This window comes from Megalobrama amblycephala, linkage group LG12 (assembly GCF_018812025.1).
Source record: "Megalobrama amblycephala isolate DHTTF-2021 linkage group LG12, ASM1881202v1, whole genome shotgun sequence".
Classification (NCBI taxonomy): Eukaryota; Metazoa; Chordata; class Actinopteri; order Cypriniformes; family Xenocyprididae; genus Megalobrama; species Megalobrama amblycephala.
In genome coordinates, this window is record NC_063055.1 from 37,370,326 (window position 1) to 37,390,148 (window position 19,823).

The 19,823-nt window shown below is 37.9% G+C and overlaps 1 protein-coding gene across 1 annotated transcript in view; it reads right to left on the reverse strand.

The window, feature by feature from the left end:
• tcf7l1b (transcription factor 7 like 1b) overlaps positions 1 to 14,527 on the reverse strand; it is a 72,596-nt gene extending 58,069 nt beyond the window's left edge. Inside the window, exons 1-3 of the mRNA XM_048210977.1 lie at positions 13,709 to 14,527; positions 13,531 to 13,603; positions 11,604 to 11,731 (exon numbers count right to left, since the gene is read on the reverse strand). Of these exons, the coding sequence (XP_048066934.1) occupies positions 11,604 to 11,731; positions 13,531 to 13,603; positions 13,709 to 13,894 (387 nt within the window). The 5' untranslated portion in view covers positions 13,895 to 14,527. The remainder of the gene's footprint in view (positions 1 to 11,603; positions 11,732 to 13,530; positions 13,604 to 13,708) is intronic.
• Positions 14,528 to 19,823: the final 5,296 nt, after the last annotated feature.

The following is a 19,823-nucleotide window of genomic DNA, read 5'->3' on the forward strand; positions in this document are numbered from 1 at the left end:
CAAATATAGACACTGAACTAACAAATCAACTCCCACAGCAATGAAGGCCTCTCTAAAGTCACTGCATCCTTTTGCACTCGTCCTGTTTTTAGCCGTATTTTTTAATGTTAGATCATAGCGGTTAGTGGGTGTATTTGCTGAGCTAATGTTGATTTTAGCCAGCTCCTCTAAACTGAGCAAAACTAACACTGAGTTGAGTTAATAGTTAAGCTGCAGTCACATTGGCAAAATTTTGGTGAAATTTCACGGGCAAAAAAAAGTCCATTGTCGATTGTCTATAGTGTATCAATGTATGAAGCACAACTTCGATACGATACCTTGAAAAATATCGATATTCGATACCAAAGGGAAAACGTCTAGATAATTTATCATCTCATAATTTTTGGATAATTTGGTTGCAATAAGCTTACACTCATAACAGGATGCAACAATATGCAAACAATAGCACAAATAAATACAAATATAAGTTTATTAGGTGGGTCTAACAGTAGTATTCAGGTAAGAAATAGGCTATTACAGAAATTAAAGTAGGCTAATCAAATGTAAAATAACACTGGATAGTCTTCATTGTAAAAATTAAATATAGATTAATGCTTACAATTAACGTAACATTCAGTTAAGAGCACCGAGTGATTTTCTCTTTGTCTTTTGTTCGATTAACATGACAGACAGCAGCAGGTTTATTAGGCTGCTGTCACTTTAAGAGCTTATGCACTGATCCAATACACTGTTACGCCATGTCCTAACTACATGCGACGCTGCAACACGATAAAAGGTGTGTTTTCCATGTTAATCGGAGTGTTTTTTGTCCTAAACAGCCACGGCGGAGACACGCAACAATTCTAGTTTAGAAACGGTTTCTATTTCTCCGCGACGTCACGGCTGGAACAACAACACAAAAGTATGGCAATGATAATGATGCTTTATTTCATGTTAAAAGCATCTAATGTGAGTGTGAATATCATTCTGTGTTCAAGGCTTTTTAGCTGTAATGAAAACTGGCTAATTCACCTCAGATCTTGAAAATAAATAAATGGGCACAAGAACATTCAAACGGTCAACTCAATGCGAACAAACAAGTGTATTCTATGACAAAGATTGGTTCAGTCACTCCGTATGTCCTTTAAACAATGTTTAAATGGTGTAATATTTATGAATTTTACTATCTACTTGCATATTTCATTGTGTCTGCTGTGCTCTTGCTGAGAGAGCCGCCCACACTCTCTTCTGATTGGCTGTGATTTGATTGATTTTATCACTTCTCATTGTCGCATCTAGCGTGGACAGTCAAATTGCTCGTCGCTGGAATCTTATCGCATCGCGTGTAGTTAGGACACATGCGTTTTCTCTCAACTACTTAGATTCCAAAACTGACTGTATTTACCTGAATACTCAGCAAGATGGGCATTTTGACATTATTTTGTATGCATTTGACCATTTAAGTGAAGCAAATTTGGTAACTCGCACACTGTTTGAGAGGCGGCTTTATGTAAGTGCCACTTTTATCAGTGGTGCGCACACTTTTGTTGCACGAAACCTGCAGGGAATGACTAACATTACACGCAATACAAGCCCTATTCAAACGGAGCGAAAGAGACGAGCGAGTGAGAGGAGCCGGGTGTGTGTCAATTCACCATCTGAGAGAAGAGAGAGTGAATGCGTAGCTGGTACTGGTGTATCGATACTGCAGAAAAGGAGTATTGGAACAGTTTCAGGTATTTCAGTATCAATACATGTGGAAATATCAATATTTTTCACAACACTAATAGATATGGAAGCTTATTTTGCCATGGAATTTTGAAAAATTAAACGTAATAATTGCGATTGATCTAACAATTCTGACTATTTTCTCATAATTGTGAGTTTATATCTAGTAATTCTGACTTTTTCCCTCAAAATTGTGGTAGAAACTTGCAGTTGTAACTTTCTATCACAAGAAACTTACAACTTGCAAGAAAAAAAGTCAGCTTACAATTCTGACTTTATAACTCCCAATTGCGAGTTTATACCCAACAATGAGAACAAAAATTTAGTTTATATCACACAAATCTAACCTTATAACTCCCAATTGCAAGTTTATATCTCCAAAAAAAACCCTCAAAATTCAGACCAAGCTGTTATCTGTTGGTCAACACAGTGAATCCAACATGACCAACTTGAATCCGCTTTGAAATACGCATGGGGAAATCGTACATATTCACGAGAAATTCCAGATCACGTCAATTCCTATTGATATAACCAGATTTCACCTGCAAAAATGTACTGAACGATGGTAAATATGACCACGCCTTAAGATTCAACACACCACTTTTGTCATCCGGACACCTAACATGACAAATATCTGCCTCGGCTAAGAATACTACAGATTTTGTTTACGAACTTGTTTACGAACAGCTCAAGAAAAAAAAAAAAAACTCAAGCTACTGTATCTCTACACGATTCCCTTATACATACATGTAAGTGGGAATCAGCACCACAGTCCGCTGAGAGTCCGAGAGAAACTTTAAAGATGGGATAAACAACTTGTCTTGTCAAAAACATCCCAGCGCGGAATTAAAGTGGGCGCGCTTCTGTCTGAACCTGGCCGACTCCGAAGCGCCTGCCTCAGATTAATAAATTGATGAAAAAATACATTTATACACATGCTCATCCCAAGCAGCTTCAAAGGCCTTTTCATTGATGTCACTGAACGCAGCGAGTGTGTGTGCGTAAGGAGGGCTGCTTGGTTTGCCAGTCCTCACGGGGGGTCGAATCTCTCCTGAAGGGCCTTGCTCTTGAAAAGCCAGTGAAGGCTATAAACAGAATATGTAATGGCAGGGACGGAACAGAGGGAGGGATGATGGGCAAGCTATGGGTGGCAGAAGGGGTTGACGCCAACTCCCGCTCTCCTAAGAGAAAGGAAGGAGGAGGGAAGGCCAAGGCTGGCAGTGTTTCACACAATTCAATGAGTATTGAGCTCGCGCAGTGCACTCATAGTTTTTCTAGGACGCGAGTTGAATGGTTGATGGGTTTATAGAGATGTTTGACAAGAACCTTCAACATCCTCCTGACTCCCCAACCATCTAACATAATGTGAGAGGTCACTGAGGAAAATCCTGAAAAAGTTTTTTCACCAGCAGTTTGCTGCTCTGCTGAGTTCAAATGTCTTTTCAAAGGAAGTCAGCATTCCAGTGCTAAGGTAAAACACACACACTCACAATTATGCAAATGTATAGCTAAGAATATGGTCGAAAATGGAGCTGTGAAAGACAGAAAAACAACTTGTACATTGTGCCTCATTATTCTTGAAATCAAGACATAGTTCAACCAAAACACGAAAACTCTGGCATTTACTTGCCAACTAATGACCGACTAAAAACCAGCTACCATTTTCCAAAACACGACTTAAGACAATCAAAAAAAGGACTTTTTTTTACATGTTCATCTTTCTTTAGTGTTTAAAGGGATAGTTCACACAAAAATGAAAATGATCCCATGATTAGGGCCCTATAAAATCTGTTTTATTTATTTTTTGACTCCATTTTAATGGTTAAATTAAATTTTAGTAATCAAAAAGCATGTCTAATTTATTGAAATAATGAATCTTGTCCAATTTACCAACAATTTAATAAAAGTTTAACCAAAAAATTACATTATTTTAGGGCTCTACGTTTTATTCTTTCCCCTCAAATTTTATTTTTACCAAATTCTGTTTTCTGGATTCCATTTTAATGGTTTAATTCCATTTTAATAATCAAAAAGCATGTCTAATTAATTGAATTCTTAAAAACAACAATATTAATTAATTAAAACATATTTTTCTTCAGAAGTTCTGTTGTGTATTTAAATTTTTCTGGCAATCAAATGAACGCATACCATTTAATTTATCTTTTAATCATGAAATTAAACTTTTTTGTCAAACAATGTGCTGCACAACAGAGCTTTACTGTTAAAATTAAAACATGGAAGAAACACTGAGATTATTGTTTAAAATATATTTTAATAATTTATTATTAAATTAATTTATCTAAATTCTACTGTACAACAGTAATATGCTTCTGTCAAGTTAAATCAAACTTTTATTTTGACGGTTTGTCTAAAGCTTTGAGTTTCTCTGTGTTTATGACGGTAGTTTTCTCAAACGAAGCAGTTAAATGCTGATGAAGTGACTTTCAGAGCAGCTCTGGAGATGAATTCGTGCGTTCATATAGTGAGGCGACAGAGGACGAAAACACCGCGAGCGTCACGCGCTTCAGCGTGCGTGCGCCGGCGCGATTGTGTGTGAGGCGGTGTGAGGTAAATGAAACCGCGCTTCCGCATCATTCATTTCAGTCACACAGGCATGCAGGATTCATGTTTAAATAGTCTTTTTGCGGTTCAATATTCAGTCACTAGTCTATATCGCGATTTAATTTACGTGTACTGACCTGCTTTTAATTCATTCATCAAAAATTTTACAAATTCCGTGACATTCCGCGTTATATAGTAAATTCCGTTTTTATGACTGGATTCCGCGATTCCGTGATCGCGGAAATTATAGGGCCCTACATGATGACCTCATCCTCAAGCCATCCTAGGCATATATGACCATCTTCTTTCAAATAAACACAATCGAAGATACATTAAAATATCCTTAGTCCTCCAAGGTTTATAATGGTTGTGAATGGGGGGGGCACAACACGTCACAATATTCCTCATTTAAATAATTTCCTCCCAAGGTATATGCAAAATAAAGGAATAGTCACCATCCAATCAGAAGGAGAAACTAAACAGAAACTAAACAGAACGTGAAAACTTATTCTAGTAGAGCCCAGAAACAAAATCAAGACTTTGTAAAAGGGCATAATATGGCATAGGACTGTATTAAATGAGGAGTACAAAATGATTCAGGACACAAATGAACATCAATCTAATGCATGTTCCTTTACACATAGGTCACATGTTTACCAAATGACATTCGCTTGTTTTTAAGGGTGAAAAACCATGTAGAAGTCAGTCAAGACTGTTTACACAGTTGTGATAGCATCAACAAAGAGAACATTTGGCAACTACCTTTCAGGTCGCCTTTGACAGATCTGGTGAGCAAACACACACACACAGTGCATAATCATGCCAGTCAGTCTGTTGAAGTTACAGTTACACTCAACACTGAAGACATGAAGGGACAGTTCAACAAGAAGTGATGATTCGGTCATCCTCATGTCAGTCCAAACCAGTGTAAGCTTTATTTCATCGAATAAAAAACATTTAGAAGAATGCAATATAGAATAGAAGACATTTAGAAGAATGCTTACGCTGCTCTTTTACATGCAGTGAAAGTGGCCAGGGGCTGTACAGCTCCAAAAATGACAAAAGCAGCATAAAGTATCATAAAATAGTCTATGACACATATGCCATATTCCAAGCCTATTGATTACTGTTGATGTTTTTGTCATTTTTGGAATTTGAAAGCAACCATCTCCATTCACTTTCATTGTATAGAAAAGAGCAGAGAGAACATTCTGCTATTTGTGTTGGAGGAAAAAAGAAAATGGGCGACAACTTGCCTTTTTCCTTTTTAGAACCAAACAGGTAGGGCCCACTTACACACACTAACAGTTTACTCACACAAGGACAGGATATTTAAAAAATAAACACACACACACACACACACACACACACACACACACACAATAGCACTATTGACTCAACTGTGTCTCGAAGATTTTAAGTGCTAAGAGCTGCTGGCAGAGTAAGAACACCTGAATGTGGAAAAATGCCCAGCGGAGGCCTGGAATGCCGTCAAAGACATGTGGCATGAACTATGATGATATGCTCAGGCATTACAAAAGTGTGTGTTTGTGTGCGGGTTTGCCCTGTGCTATTCTTCCCCAATAGACAAGACTAAACAGTTTAAAAAGTGTTTCCACTGAGGTGTGTTTGTTTCCCGGTGTGGGTGGCGCAACACAAAAGCCGCAGTTACAAGGTTTGGCGAGTCGCTCGGTTCCTTGTTCTGCAGACGTGAGGGCCCAAAACCCGACTGCGTTAAAATAACACGAGATTGCGCTGAAAGCTTCTGCGCTGGGAGGTAGAGACCAAAATTGAATGAAAAAGGAGCCTGAAAACCGATTACGACCATGTGCTTCAATGGCTTTTCCAGGAGAGTGAAGACTTGACCAGAAAATCATTTCAGCATGTAAATGTGCATTAAAATACAATGTTAGAAACCGCCACAGGCCCTTCAAAAACATTAAGGATTGAATGCATTCGGTGCGTTTACAACACATGATTATGCTACATGTCAAAACCTGTCATCTAAATGAATAGAGGCATTGCTTTGTCTTGAAAAGGGAACAGGTTGTAATACAGGACAATGACTGATATGAGATTATCTTTGACAGTCTATACTGACAGATTTTTTTTTTCTTCATGTTGCGAGCCGGATTCAAACTCATTTCGCCCAAGTGAGCACCAAAGTTCAATATGTTCTATATACCTGCAATTCACAAAACAAGGAAGGGGTTTAAAATCTAATGCCACACCAAATGAAAGTGCATTTAAAATTAAAGGGGTCTTTGATTATGACTTAATTTTTTAACTGTAGTTAGTGTGTAAAGTTGCTGTTTGAACATAAACAACATCTGCAAAGTTACGACGCTCAAAGTTCAATGCAAACGGAGATATTTTCTTTTACAGAAATTGCTTTTTAAGGACTACAACAAACGGCTGGTAGGGACTACAACAAGCTTCTTCCTGGGTTAGTGACATCACTAACCCTAAAATTTGCATAAACCCCACCCCCAAGAACACACAACAAAGGGGGTGTAGCCATTATTGTGGGGCTGCTTTAGAGAAGAGGAAGAGTTGTTGTAGTAGAGTGTTGTTGTCATGCCGTCATTTTACGCCGGACTGCTTCACAAACGAGGGTCAATTCAATGCTGGATTTGCACAAAAGATGAACATGACGGCACATTCAGAAACGTCCAGTTTCATTCTAAAAGTTGTAACTTCTTCCTGAGTCTCTCCATCAGTGTCGACTCCGGTTTGAACAATGTAAGGCTGAACACTTTCGTCATTTTGGCTGCGTGAGATTCTCCAGCTTTGTTGTTGTTGAGCTGTTAAAGCTCCGCCCTCTTCTGGAAAGGGGGCGGGAGAAGCAGCTCATTTGCATTTAAAGGGACACACACAAAAACGGCGTGTTTTTGCTCACACCCAAATAGGGGCAAATTTGAAAATTTGAGCTGAAACTTCACAGACCCATTCTGGGGACACCAGAGACTTATATTAGCTTCATCTTGAAAAAGGGGCATTATAGGTCCCCTTTAATATATTTACAATGTGGCTTCATTTTATTTTGCAACAAATGCACGGTAAATATACTCTCAATTTCTCTCGATTTACAACACGAGCCCCTAGCAGACGATTCCTCAGGCCAAGCTTGAGCATTCATCACAGTGACAAGCATTGAGAAGAGTAGAGCTGGTTGGCCGACACACTCGATCCTTAAAAACAGTCCCACTGGATTATTGAGGAATGTCAGCTCCGAGCAGGCCCTAAATCAATTATGGGAAATCTGCACGCCTGCATTTCCCCATATCTTTCCCTTCTGTCACTTCATACCTCTGTTTCTTTCCATCTTCCACTTATTTCTGTCTTCTTTTCAGCTCTTTTTCTCCAATCTCAGTTTCAAGCATCTCTTACACAATGCTTTTTTAAGTTATCTGGACGGTTGTCCTCAAGGCTAGGTGAATAGGAATGAGAAATATCAAACAACTTTGGCTAATCTTGTGCACATCTGACTGTCAGGCCACAAAACACTCAAAGAAAAGTTCAGGTTTTGGTGGGGGTGGCAATTTTTTTCCTTTTTACCAATTTATTTCATTAATGTGATGAAGGCCTTTAGCATTCACAATTGCATTCAAGGTTATTTATCTGTATTAAAGTGTAGGTCTGAACACACACTCACTTTTCACCAATGGATGCAACAGATTTCAGACTGATATTTAAATGCCCCAAAGGAGGGTTGAGCAAAATGACAAATTTTCAAAAATCGTCCAGTTGGAGAGGTGCCGCGTTTACACAAGACACATTCTTGCGTTCGTCGACAGATGGGGAAAGCACAGTGAATGAAAAATAAATATTTGCAAAAAATTTAGGTTTTTACTAAGTTCGTAATAAATAAACTACAGCTAGGCAATCCATCTAAATGACTATTTGGACAGTTCCTATCGCAAAACACATCGTACACTAAATGTAATGCAACTGTCTTTCAACAACAGTAACCTCAATCACAATGAGGGATGAAATTTTACGTATTTCTGAAGAAAGTTAAAAAAATTCATTTACTCACCCTCATGTCGTTCCAAACCTGTAACAATTTCACTCATCCATGAAACAAAAACTAAGATATTTTGTCTCTCCATTGACAGTCCTCGCAGCTACCACTTTGTCGCTTCAAAAAGTTCATAAAGAGATTGTAAAACTAATCTATATGAATTGAGCAGTTTAGTCCACTAAATTAAATTTAGAGCTTTTTATAAAGCGTCAAAGTGGTAGTTGTGAGGACTGTCAATGGAGGGACAGAAATCTCACAGATTTCATTAAAAAGATCTTCAGTTGTTTCTGAGGATGAACGAAGGTCTTACGGGTGTGGAACGACATGAGGGTGAGTAATTAATGACAGAAATTTCATTTTTGGGTGAACTAACCCTTTAACTAAAGCCACAGGTATTCCAAACTCCACATTCCCTTTTTTTCACATTTCCCCCTTTTTATACACAGCAGAGGAAAACTATAAATATTCCATGAAGTCTATGAATTCAGAGGAGCTTTTCAATTCCACCTCAGGGATATCAGAGCAACAGCACAAGAAATGTACATATTAGTTTAGAAGTGACAAGTTTACTGTATTTGCGACTGCTTTAGGCTTCACTTTGGCATTCAAGGCCTGCCTTGAGTGTTGTGCAACCTCAGATACCTTTAACATGATTTCTGCACTTTATAGTAGTAACCACACAGTTGTTTGGTTAGAAAAGTATAAATATAAACAAACCTCACAGAACCCGAGACCAATTCTATTGCATTTGCACTGTTACAAACACTATGCATGTAATGCATCATATAAATGCAAGAGACCAAAATTGGAAAAATTGGAAAAAAAAATGTTTCTTTTGAAACAGACTCAATCTTTCATCCCGTGGTAAATGTTTAATAGCTTTCATCCTGACAAAGAACATTCTCTGAAGCCTTTTATATATTCAAATTCTCCACTTTACAAAACATCCAGCCGTCTGTAAAAAAGCTGAACCCATTGAATACCTGGATGGCATTGTCAAATTACTCAAATTCTGAATGAAAAAGGGGAAACGGCACAGTCTTATGCTTTTCCTGGCAAACACTCTACATTTGAGCATTTGTTTAAACGTTGGAGCGCAACCACAGAAGATCACTCCGATTCTGACGGGCTCCTTCGAGTTCTTCAGCTTTGTTTGGAAACTTCCTTATGTGATTTTGACAGCTGTGGCTGAGGCTGTCTGAGCGAGAGCTTAAGATTAGTGTGTAAATATCTGAAGTATGCCAACTACTCATTGTCTGACGCGCAGCTCACTCTAGAGGTGCCGACTGACAGGCTAAGCCCATCTGCCTCAATGACCTCCCGTTTTACTCGGTCCGCACTGGGCTAGATCTGATAGGCTTAAGGACGAGAGCCGGAGATATCGCTTACTCCGGGATGAACTTTCAGGAACTTTCAGATAAAATACGAGCACCGATCTGCTCGGGTTCTGGAGGTTATGAACTTGTGCGACGCGAATACCGCGAGGAATAATAAGAGTTAGATGCCTCTTTTTCAAAACAGGATGAGGGAAAAGATTAGATATTCGTACATCTGGATGTAGGGCCATTTTCTGTGGGAACAAAATCTTTTGACCGTCTCCAATCAGCTAAACGAGTTAAGTTATAATCCTTATCCTGAATGACATCATCTGAATGTTTGCTAGGAAGCTCATATTAGCCTCTGGCTCTTTAATGCGCATTATATTAGCGCTAACAGAGGGCTTCTGTGTTTGCGAGATTTGCCCGACATTGGCTTAATTCACCAAAATTTGAGTCAAGCATGATGGGAATCCTTCTGCAAATACTTGGCCATGGTATACGAATCATAACGGAAATCTCGCGAAAGTTTGCGAGTTGCAGGTACTGCCCGCGGCGATGTTGAGGGTGGGACGAACCATGTTCCTTCAGGATCATTTAAGCAATAGGCTCTTCCCACAACAACACTCCATAGGCCGAGGAACAAAAGAGATCTGGGTACCACTACTACTATGCATCTAGCCTGTAAGGAGCAGCCATTAGGCTAATGAGGGCCTATGGAGATCCCAATGAAGCCATCAGCATTCACTCAGAATGACAATGTAAGACTAACGCCTCAGGAACTGAATGGAAGGGATTGGGAAGGAGGGAGAGCTCGTACGGACGAGTGAAAAGAAACGGAGAGGCCAAGTAAAACTTGCGCGAGTGTCTGGAGGGAGGAGGCGGGGGAAGAAAAAAAAAAAAAAAAAAAAATCGCAACTTTTCGCTCAAACGCTTGGCCGGGTCCAATCAAATCACACTGCGATTCAGAGCAAAGCAGGAGGATTTGAGCTTCGGAATAAACAATGGCTGTAAAACGTGTTGATTTGGGGAGATGGCTTACGGTTTAGCCAAAAAACATTCCCGGTAGAGGCGTTCTCCTTTTTTTCCTGTGCAAAGACCCAACCGTTCATTCTCTTTTTCTGCAGAGCGCTGACGCATAACACCACAGCAAAGCCATACATGAATGCCTGCTGAGTTCTTTGCAAATTGGGTTGAAAAGACCCAACGCTGGGGCTAAAAGGGCAGTCAACCTTTCCCAGACACGGACACAAAACTCAAAACACATCTATAGGCAAACTCGGCAGCCCTCGGAGAAGAAGAACGAACACCCAGATAGAATTTCAGTGTGACAGACCTCTTCTCTCGGCCAGACTAATCTTATTTTAAAGAAAGCTAAACAAGCAGCCCGAAAATGCTTAATTACAGCCCAGTGGCAGACAGCACTAAATTAGATTCACTGGGTATTAGATCAATTAGCCAACCATTTCACAGACAAACATGAGGAATCCTTAGCGCCCGAACATCATAAAACACTTTAGACGCAGAATTTTGCAAATCTGATCAAGTAAACCAGTGGCATGATCTCTTGGACCACAAATAAGTGAATACAAATCTGTCAAATGCAAGTCACACAGCTAGAGTACACAATTAAAACCAATTAAAACTCACACATGAACTAACGCTAAAGTGACATCAAGTCCCCGCAATCCACTTCCACATGCATATTCCTTAAATAACATGAAATTACAAAAACACAGTCTACATTGAAAGGGCTAAAACTCAATTTCCATTTTTTATGCTCTCAACTAGGTGGTTGTGGAAAGTGGTAGTAAAATAGACAGTGAAGGAGACAACCTTACAATATTCAAAACAGTGGTTGACCCTGTATAGATTCTCAAAAAGGGATCCTTTATAAGGAAACATGTTGGTTTCTATCCACACGAGGGCCATTATTAACTCTCAAAGAACTCCAGAGATGCACTGAGACAGACAGCGTGTTTAATGGCACTCACCGTTCTTGCGCTTGGAGACAGGGCGCCGTTGGACAAGTAAGGATTGGTAAGATCTGGGATCATTAGAAATGGGTAGCCTGGATAATGGGGGCTCTTAAAAAATCCTCCATCTTGCTGTCTTCTTAAAGCTTGACAGTGGAGAGAGGAAGGATTAGGGATCCATGTGTGAATGAAAATTTAAGTAAAGTATGGCAAGCTGTTTTAACATTTATTCTGATTATTGATAATGCAAGTACTTGTTTTTTGTAACATTTTTAATATCACTAATAACTATTTATTTAACACTAGTACTCATTAGTGACAAGCAACAATTTCATTGTTACTGGTAACAATCTTCACATTTTTACCAATGAATTCTGTGTATACCTGCGGTTCAGATATCACCTATGCACTTAGATGTCACCTATTCACTTCCAGCTAGTATGCATTGTAATGGTTTCTGCTTCCTAGTCCAGCACTTTTACAGTAGCAATTATTTTTTATGATTAATAACTAGATTTACACTTGGAGTCATAAAGATAGGTATTAGTATCTAATTTCTATCCCTATTCTCTCACTAGTTTTGGTTGTTTTTACTTATAATATATAATGATTAGTTTAAATGGCATTTAAATGCACATTTTTACAGAAAAAAATAGATTAGAAAACTGATTTAAAATTGCTAGGAATTGTTATGCACACTAAAAAATAGGTAATAGAAATACTGAAATATGATACTAAACTGTCTGAATAGTTACAATACTATTTAAGTAGAGAACAAGTATGGCAAGCCGTTTTAACATTTATTCCTATTATTGATCATGCTACTAGTGGCTACTAGTATCTTTTTCAATGTCACTAGTACTCATTAGTGACCATTTCATTGTTACTGGTAACAAACTTCACATTTTTACCAATGAATTCTGTGTATACCTGCGGTTCAGATATCACCTATTCACTTCCAACAAGTATGCATTGTAATGGTCATGCATTGCAATGTTCATTAGACAATAGTACTTATTTTTTATGACTAATAACTAGTTTTACACTTGGAGTCATAAAGGTATGTATTAGTATCTAATTTCTATCCCTATTCTCTCACTAGTTTTGGTTGTTTTTTACTTATTATATATAGAATGATTAGTTTAAATGGCATTTAAATTTATATTTTCACAGAAAAATGTTGCAAGGAATTGTTATGCACAAAAAAAAAGCTAATAGACATACTGAAATATGATACTAAACTGTCTGAATAGTTACAATACTATTTAAGTAGAGAACAAGTATGGCAAGCCGTTTTAACATTTATTCCTATTATTGATAATGCAACTAGTGCTTATTTTTGTAACTAATCTAGTATCTTTTTCAATATCACTAGTAACACTAGTACTCATTAGTGACCATTTCATTGTTACTGGTAACAAACTTTTTACCAATGAATTCTGTGTATACCTGTGGTTCAGATATCACCTATTCACTTAGATGTCACCTATTCACTTCCAACAAGTATGCATTGTAATGGTCATGCATTGCAATGTTCATTAGACAATAGTACTTATTTTGTTATGACTAATAACTAGTTTTACACTTGGAGTCATAAAGATATGTATTAGTATCTAATTTCTATCCTTATTCTCTCACTAGTTTTGGTTGTTTTTTTACTTATAATATATAATATATTAGTTTAAATGGCATTAAAATTTACATTTTCACAGAAAAATGTTGCTAGGAATTTTTATGCACATTAAAAAAAAAGCTAATAGAAATACTGAAATAAGATACTAAACTATCTGAATAATTACTATACTGTTTGGAAAAAAGTACCGTGTGAAATTACTCAGAGTTAGATTATTTCCAAGTATTTTATGCGCACGTACTCGTAACAGAAACTACTTTTCAAAGAATAATTGTTAAATCGGAATGCCATAACACCAGCTCTTTCTCTTACCTTCAGCGAAATACTCTCGGGCTTTCTCATAACTTTCATGATCAGGTCTTGGTTGAGGTCGCCTCTCGGTTTGCTGAAGGAAAGACGAGGAACGGAGAAAAACAAAGCAGAAAGTTATTTTTCCGTCGGCAACAACCACATCCATGTGTCTGTCAACATGCGGTTGTGTCTGACTTACCTCAGAATCGGATGAACTGCTGTTATTTTCCGACTCGTTCACTAGAGAGGACTTCACATCGTCCAGATCTCTTTCGGCAGACACGTTTTCGGAGATTTTGTCCTCTTGTTCGCCCTCATCTTTGAATGAGATCATTTCATCGTTCGCTCCCAACTCATCCCCTCCACCTCCGTTAAGCTGTGGCATGTTTACGAGCGTCTTGTAGCAGTAACAAAATCTAGAGTTTGTGTTGACGAGAACGGTGCAGTGCAGGAAAAACACTCGAGATATTTCAGAAATAATCCTTGACACATGAATTTAAATCCAATTTGTCCATGATTACTTGCGATCACACAAAGCTCGACAGTTTCATCGGTATCCCTGCAACAAACTCTGCAAACTCCAGTGAAGCGATGCTGCTTGTCGTCCTGACAAACTTACCAAACACGAATAAAAGAACTAGAAACAGACGCGATTCTACAATCCACAAATCGAGCGCAAAAAGTTGAGCGACTTTTTCTTTAAAAAACGCAACCGTCAGTAAACGCGCGTGCTGATTGCAACAAAAGTTGCAACGGTCGCGGCGCCTCCGGTAGTCTCTATCCCAAAGACGTGTTTTAGTCACGAAAAACACAGATTCCTCCTCGGATCAGCTGCTCGTTTCTTCCACGTTTCGAATCGCAAGCGTCATGTTTGATCAACTGAAGCACGGACACTGAAAACGGTGCGTTTGGACGCGAAGAGGCTCCTGTGCGTTGAGCTGCTGATGGGGAATGCGCAAGCGGCAGCGCGTGAGAGTGTGTGTGTGCGCGCGCTGGACGAGCAGAATGCAGAGGAGGAGTTAAGCGCTGAAAAACGACACTCCATTCAGCACACACACACTCTCTCAGAGAAGTTTAAAGGAACAGTTTGTTCAGGACTTGATTCTTGAAATAGTTCAGTGACACCAGGGCTTGGGATTGTGTTATTTAAGCAATATTACAAGCGCTGTTCTTCAGAATTTCAATAACCGCAGGATTGTTTTTTTTATAAAACAGTTCAGTAAACAAGTTATTAACCCTCTAATGCACACATGTTGATGGCACAGGGGAACAAAAATATTCCACATCATTTTTTGGTTCATTTGGGAACATTTTATTGATAAAAAAAAAAAAAAAAAAAGTTTGGCCTCCCCCAACCCCAAAATATTTTTGCAACGTTGTGCAACAATGGTACAGAATCATAGAGAAAATTATAATCAAAAATATAAAAAAAAAAAATTCAAGAAATCATTAAGTAAAAAGGGAAAACACTTGAAAGACATTGATATATTGAATTTGATACATGCATAGGTCTGTATCATGTAGTGTGCTATGCCATCCCAGGTGGAAAAAAAAGTACATTTCTATAATGTACTTAAAATGCTCTATTTTCATGCACTAATTTGACCAAAAATTACTTCTTAAGAACATCTAAGTGTACTCAACTGTGGTATTTTGAGACAGCATGAAATATGAACTAATATCTCTATATTTAAAAAATGTATTTAGATACTACTTATAGTACATTTGAACCCATAGTGTACTACAACAAGTGGTAACTAAATGCATTTTTTGAATACAGAGATAGTATATTAAAAGCACATTTAAGTTCATATTTCATGCTGCACAGTTGAGTACACTTAGATGATCTTAAGAAGTACTAAAGAAGAATTTTTAGTATATTAAGTACAAAAATAGTGCACGAAAATAGAGCACTTTAAGTAGCTACATTATAGAAATGTACTTTTTTTTCAGCTGGGATATAATGTACTTCATGTAATAAAATTTCACTCCATACAAAACTTCAAAAAGCAGTTCTTCTCTGCTGTGAAATAGTGGTGTATGTTACAATTTTTGCACATCACTTTGGGTGTTCCTGCAAACCCCGGGAACCCTGCATCTTCCCTTCTTATAATACATTGTGGCCAATGTGAGGTATTGTCCAAAACATCCTCGAAAAGTACCCCTTATTGCACAAAGAAAAACTGAATTTCTGAACATGCAAATAAAAAAAAACTTCATAAAACCTGACAAAAGTCTTCATTATACCTTCATATACGCACACATTTTTTTTATGTACAGTTCATGTCGTTTTAAATAAGATTACTAAAGCAAATGATCTTGCCTTCTTCTCACACCATGTGCTCCTGTGACCATGTGTCAGAACAGGACGTCCCACCTTTAAATGGTTCTTGATATTGACTCCAACACCTTATTGGACTGTTCTTTGGTACTTTCTCAACCTTTCTAATTGGTTGTAATCATTTATAGAAAAATGTACAAAACATGGGCCTTAAGAAAACTTTCCGTGTGCTCTAGAGGGTTAATATCAAGTAACTTACGTTTCTGACAAAATTGTCAAGTTTGTATATTTCTTCTTCATGAACTAAAAGTTGCAAATGAAGCGTCTATTCCCTCACCAAGCAGACTGGATGAGTGTGTGTGACTGGACCGGAGTGGCAGGAATTCCTCTCTCCACTCAAAGCGTTCTGAAATCACTCCACTCCAACTCCACTCCTCGTTTTCCGTTTTGCGCTATAGTTAGAAAAACCCGCCAGTTGCCATGTTTTTTTTTACACAATATTGCATTATTATAAATTATTTAACCGTGCACATATTTTTTTTTCAATTCATGTGACCTCGTAATCTTTAAACAAAACATGACATCTCTTGAGGACAGGACAACCTGTCACTCATATGAGATCGACCAATAGCAAACCATCCAATCAATTCCCCATGGACAAAATCAAGTCCCGCCGTGTTTTCTTGTTCGAGAAGTTGGCTGCGTCCGAAATCGCATACTCTCTTGAGTAGGCTACTTATTGTGAATAAGTAATTGACCCTTCGCCGGGAGTTTGATTGACAAGCGATCTAACCAATCATAATGCTTAATCTGCCATTTTGTCCGACAAAGCATTCAGGAGTTAGAAGATTAAAGGGTTAGTTCACCCAAAAATGAAAATTCTATAATTTATTACTCACCCTCATGCTGTTCCACACCCGTAAGACCTTCGTTAATCTTCAGAACGCAAATTATCAAAAGATATTTTTGATGAAATCCGATGGCTCAGTGAGGCCTGCATAGCCAGTAGTGACATTTCCTCTCTCAAGATCCATTAATGTACTAAAAACATATTTAAATCAGTTCATGTGAGTACAGTGGTTCAATATTAATATTATAAAGCGACGAGAATATTTTTGGTGCACCAAAAAAACAAAATAATGACTTATATAGTGATGGCCGATTTCAAAACACTGCTTCAGGAAGCTTCGGAGCGTAATGAATCAGCGTATCGAATCATGCTTCACTGCCATTCACAAATCCTCTCCCGTGGCCTCATGGGATAGTAGAGTGTCCATCATACACTCTAAAAACAATGCTGAGTTACAAACAACCCAAGTTTAAAAATGGACAAACCCAGCAATTGGGTTGTTTTAACCCAGTGGTTGGGTTAAATGTTTGACCATCCTGCTGGGTAGTTTTATTTAACTCAGTTATTGTTTAAACATTACTGTATTGCTTGCTTAAAATGAACCCAAAATATGTTGGAAATTAACATTTATTAATATGTTTAAAAACAAAGACTTATTAAACATATTAATAAAATAACAATAGAAAAGACTTCTGTGTGAGCTGTGCTTCATACATCGCTACATTTTTGACAATACACAATAGACCTTTCTTGTCTGCAAAATTTCACTTATGTAGCCGCACCTTTAGATACCATGCATAGATAAGTGATTGTGATGCCAGAGAAAACACCAAAGTGCTGGCATTCAAAAACCTAGCTACTTGAACTGTTATAATCATATTTATTAAGTTATCTCTGGAGTTAATGTTATGGAGTGAAACCTATAATATGGCTTGGTGGTTTTAGCAGTCATATGTTATAGTTACAATTACATACATGTACTTAGTTAGAAGTGTATAATTATTGCTTATACTTAAAGGTGTAATTCACCGCTGACAAAAAGCGCTTTCAATAAAACTTCTTCTAGAGTAGAAAGGCAATTAAAAAAAAAGGTGCTATCTGACTAGAGAAAACTGAAAAAAAGGCTGTTGTTTCCCTTTTGTCAAATAGGTAGGAAAACTTCAACATCCATAATGCACTGGGCATGCTGCCATCCAAGGCCACTCCCACCAGTCTGCTCTGGATACGCTTACCAGAATCAAATACCGCCTTGCTTTAGTAGGAAATACTTCTTGGCAAACTTTTAGTCATAATGCTGTCGACTCGTATAGCGAATAAATGTGAATTTCTTGGTCCAGGTAACAGAGAGCAAGTAAACATTGTTCATTTACATATACTACCGACATTGTAGGAATACAAAGCGGGTTGAAAATCGTCAAAGTTTAAGGTAAGGGATTTTAACAAAAAGTATTAAAAGTTTGCACCATTTCTGCTACTGACATGAGTGATGGATGCTTCAAATCATGCAGCTTGTTTATATATATATATATATATATATATTACCATTTTTGCCTTTGTTGGGACAGGAAAGTATACAGAGGACTGACAGAAAGCAAAGTGGGAAAGAGAACGGGACAGAATTGGGAACGGAACACAAGTTGAGACTTGACCCGAATGGGTCGCTACATGTCAGAGCTCTGCCAAAAAAGTCTATCAGTTCCGACTCATGCGGCTTTTTGAGAAGAGGAGTACTATTACTTTACTAAGAAAAAAATTCAGCTTACATTGAAAGAGGGATGTTTTTTTTTAGATTATGGGCCCTATTACAATAAAAATGAGGTTTTTGTTCACATGTCATGGTCCATTGATATGTGAGAAAAAAATCAATGATGTCAAGCTTTCCCAGACTGTCAGTTCATGTGTCACTGGTCGCCCCCATCACAAAAGAACAACTAGGGCGTGACCAGTAATGAAGGAGCCAGACACCAACGTTCACCCCCATCCAAATACTTAATGGAGCCTCAACAGTCATAAGTGGAATCGCAGAATCTGCACCCTCAGAATTCTCCAGAAAGATCCACATATTTCCACAGAACTGGAATGCTTATCATTTACAAGATCATAAACATCTCTTGCAGGTGTGCCTAATTTTAAACACTCGGGCCAAGTTGATTATGCTTTCAGCTACCGATATGAGTGTAATACTCTCAGCTCAGTTTAACATATTTAAACACATTTAGTGACCTGTGAAGTCATGCAGATTTGATTGATAAAAAAGCTCCACAGACAGGTCCATATGCAGCACTGTTCATGGTTTTATTTGTTTGTTTTTCTTCAGAATTGTGTATCTTATTCATAGTTCACTTTAATGCTCCCTGTCTGTGAGGGTGTAATAATAGGAGTCTGTGTAAGTCTCTAATGACATGGTGTTCTCATAATTGCTGGTTACTGCTGTGTGGGGCAGTGTGTACATGTGAGAGTGTGGAATAGTAAGGTAGGGCTTGTTGTAGGGATAAATAGGTCTGTTAGTGAAGGCTTTACCCTCATCGGTGATAAAATCCCCTCTCAGAACAGTGATCACCAAACCTCCCACTGAGAGAGAGCCCGAGGGCCAGTCACGCACACACACACACACACACACACACACACACACACACACACACACACACACACACAGGTGCACTAAGTTCATTCTATAACATTTTTTCAGGGTGATTTTTAAGGAAAATTTGAAAAGAACATTTAATGAACTATCAGTAAAATTAAGTTTTATTTTTAATCATTTTCATATGTTGGGATATAACTATATTCATAAAGGCAGCACGGTTGAAAGTTACATTTAAAATTAGAAGTTATTAGAAAGAGAATGAAATGTTGATAATTACTACAGTTGCCTCGTCTACTATATATGTATTATGGCAAAAGGGTTGACAGTTTTACAGGTGGCTTTAATATTTTAAGTCTTGTGCTAAAGGTCATAAAAAATACAACATGGTAATCTTTTAGAAAGATTATTTAATGCTGGTATATTAATTTGACAAATATCCACTTTTCAATGATCAGTTTTACCATTTAAAATCATAGTAACAGGGTTGATATTTTAAAGGGGACCTATTATGGTCCTTTTCACAAGATGTAACATAAGCCTCTGGTGTCTCCAGAATGTGTCTGTGAAGTTTCAGCTCAAAATACCCCACAGATCAT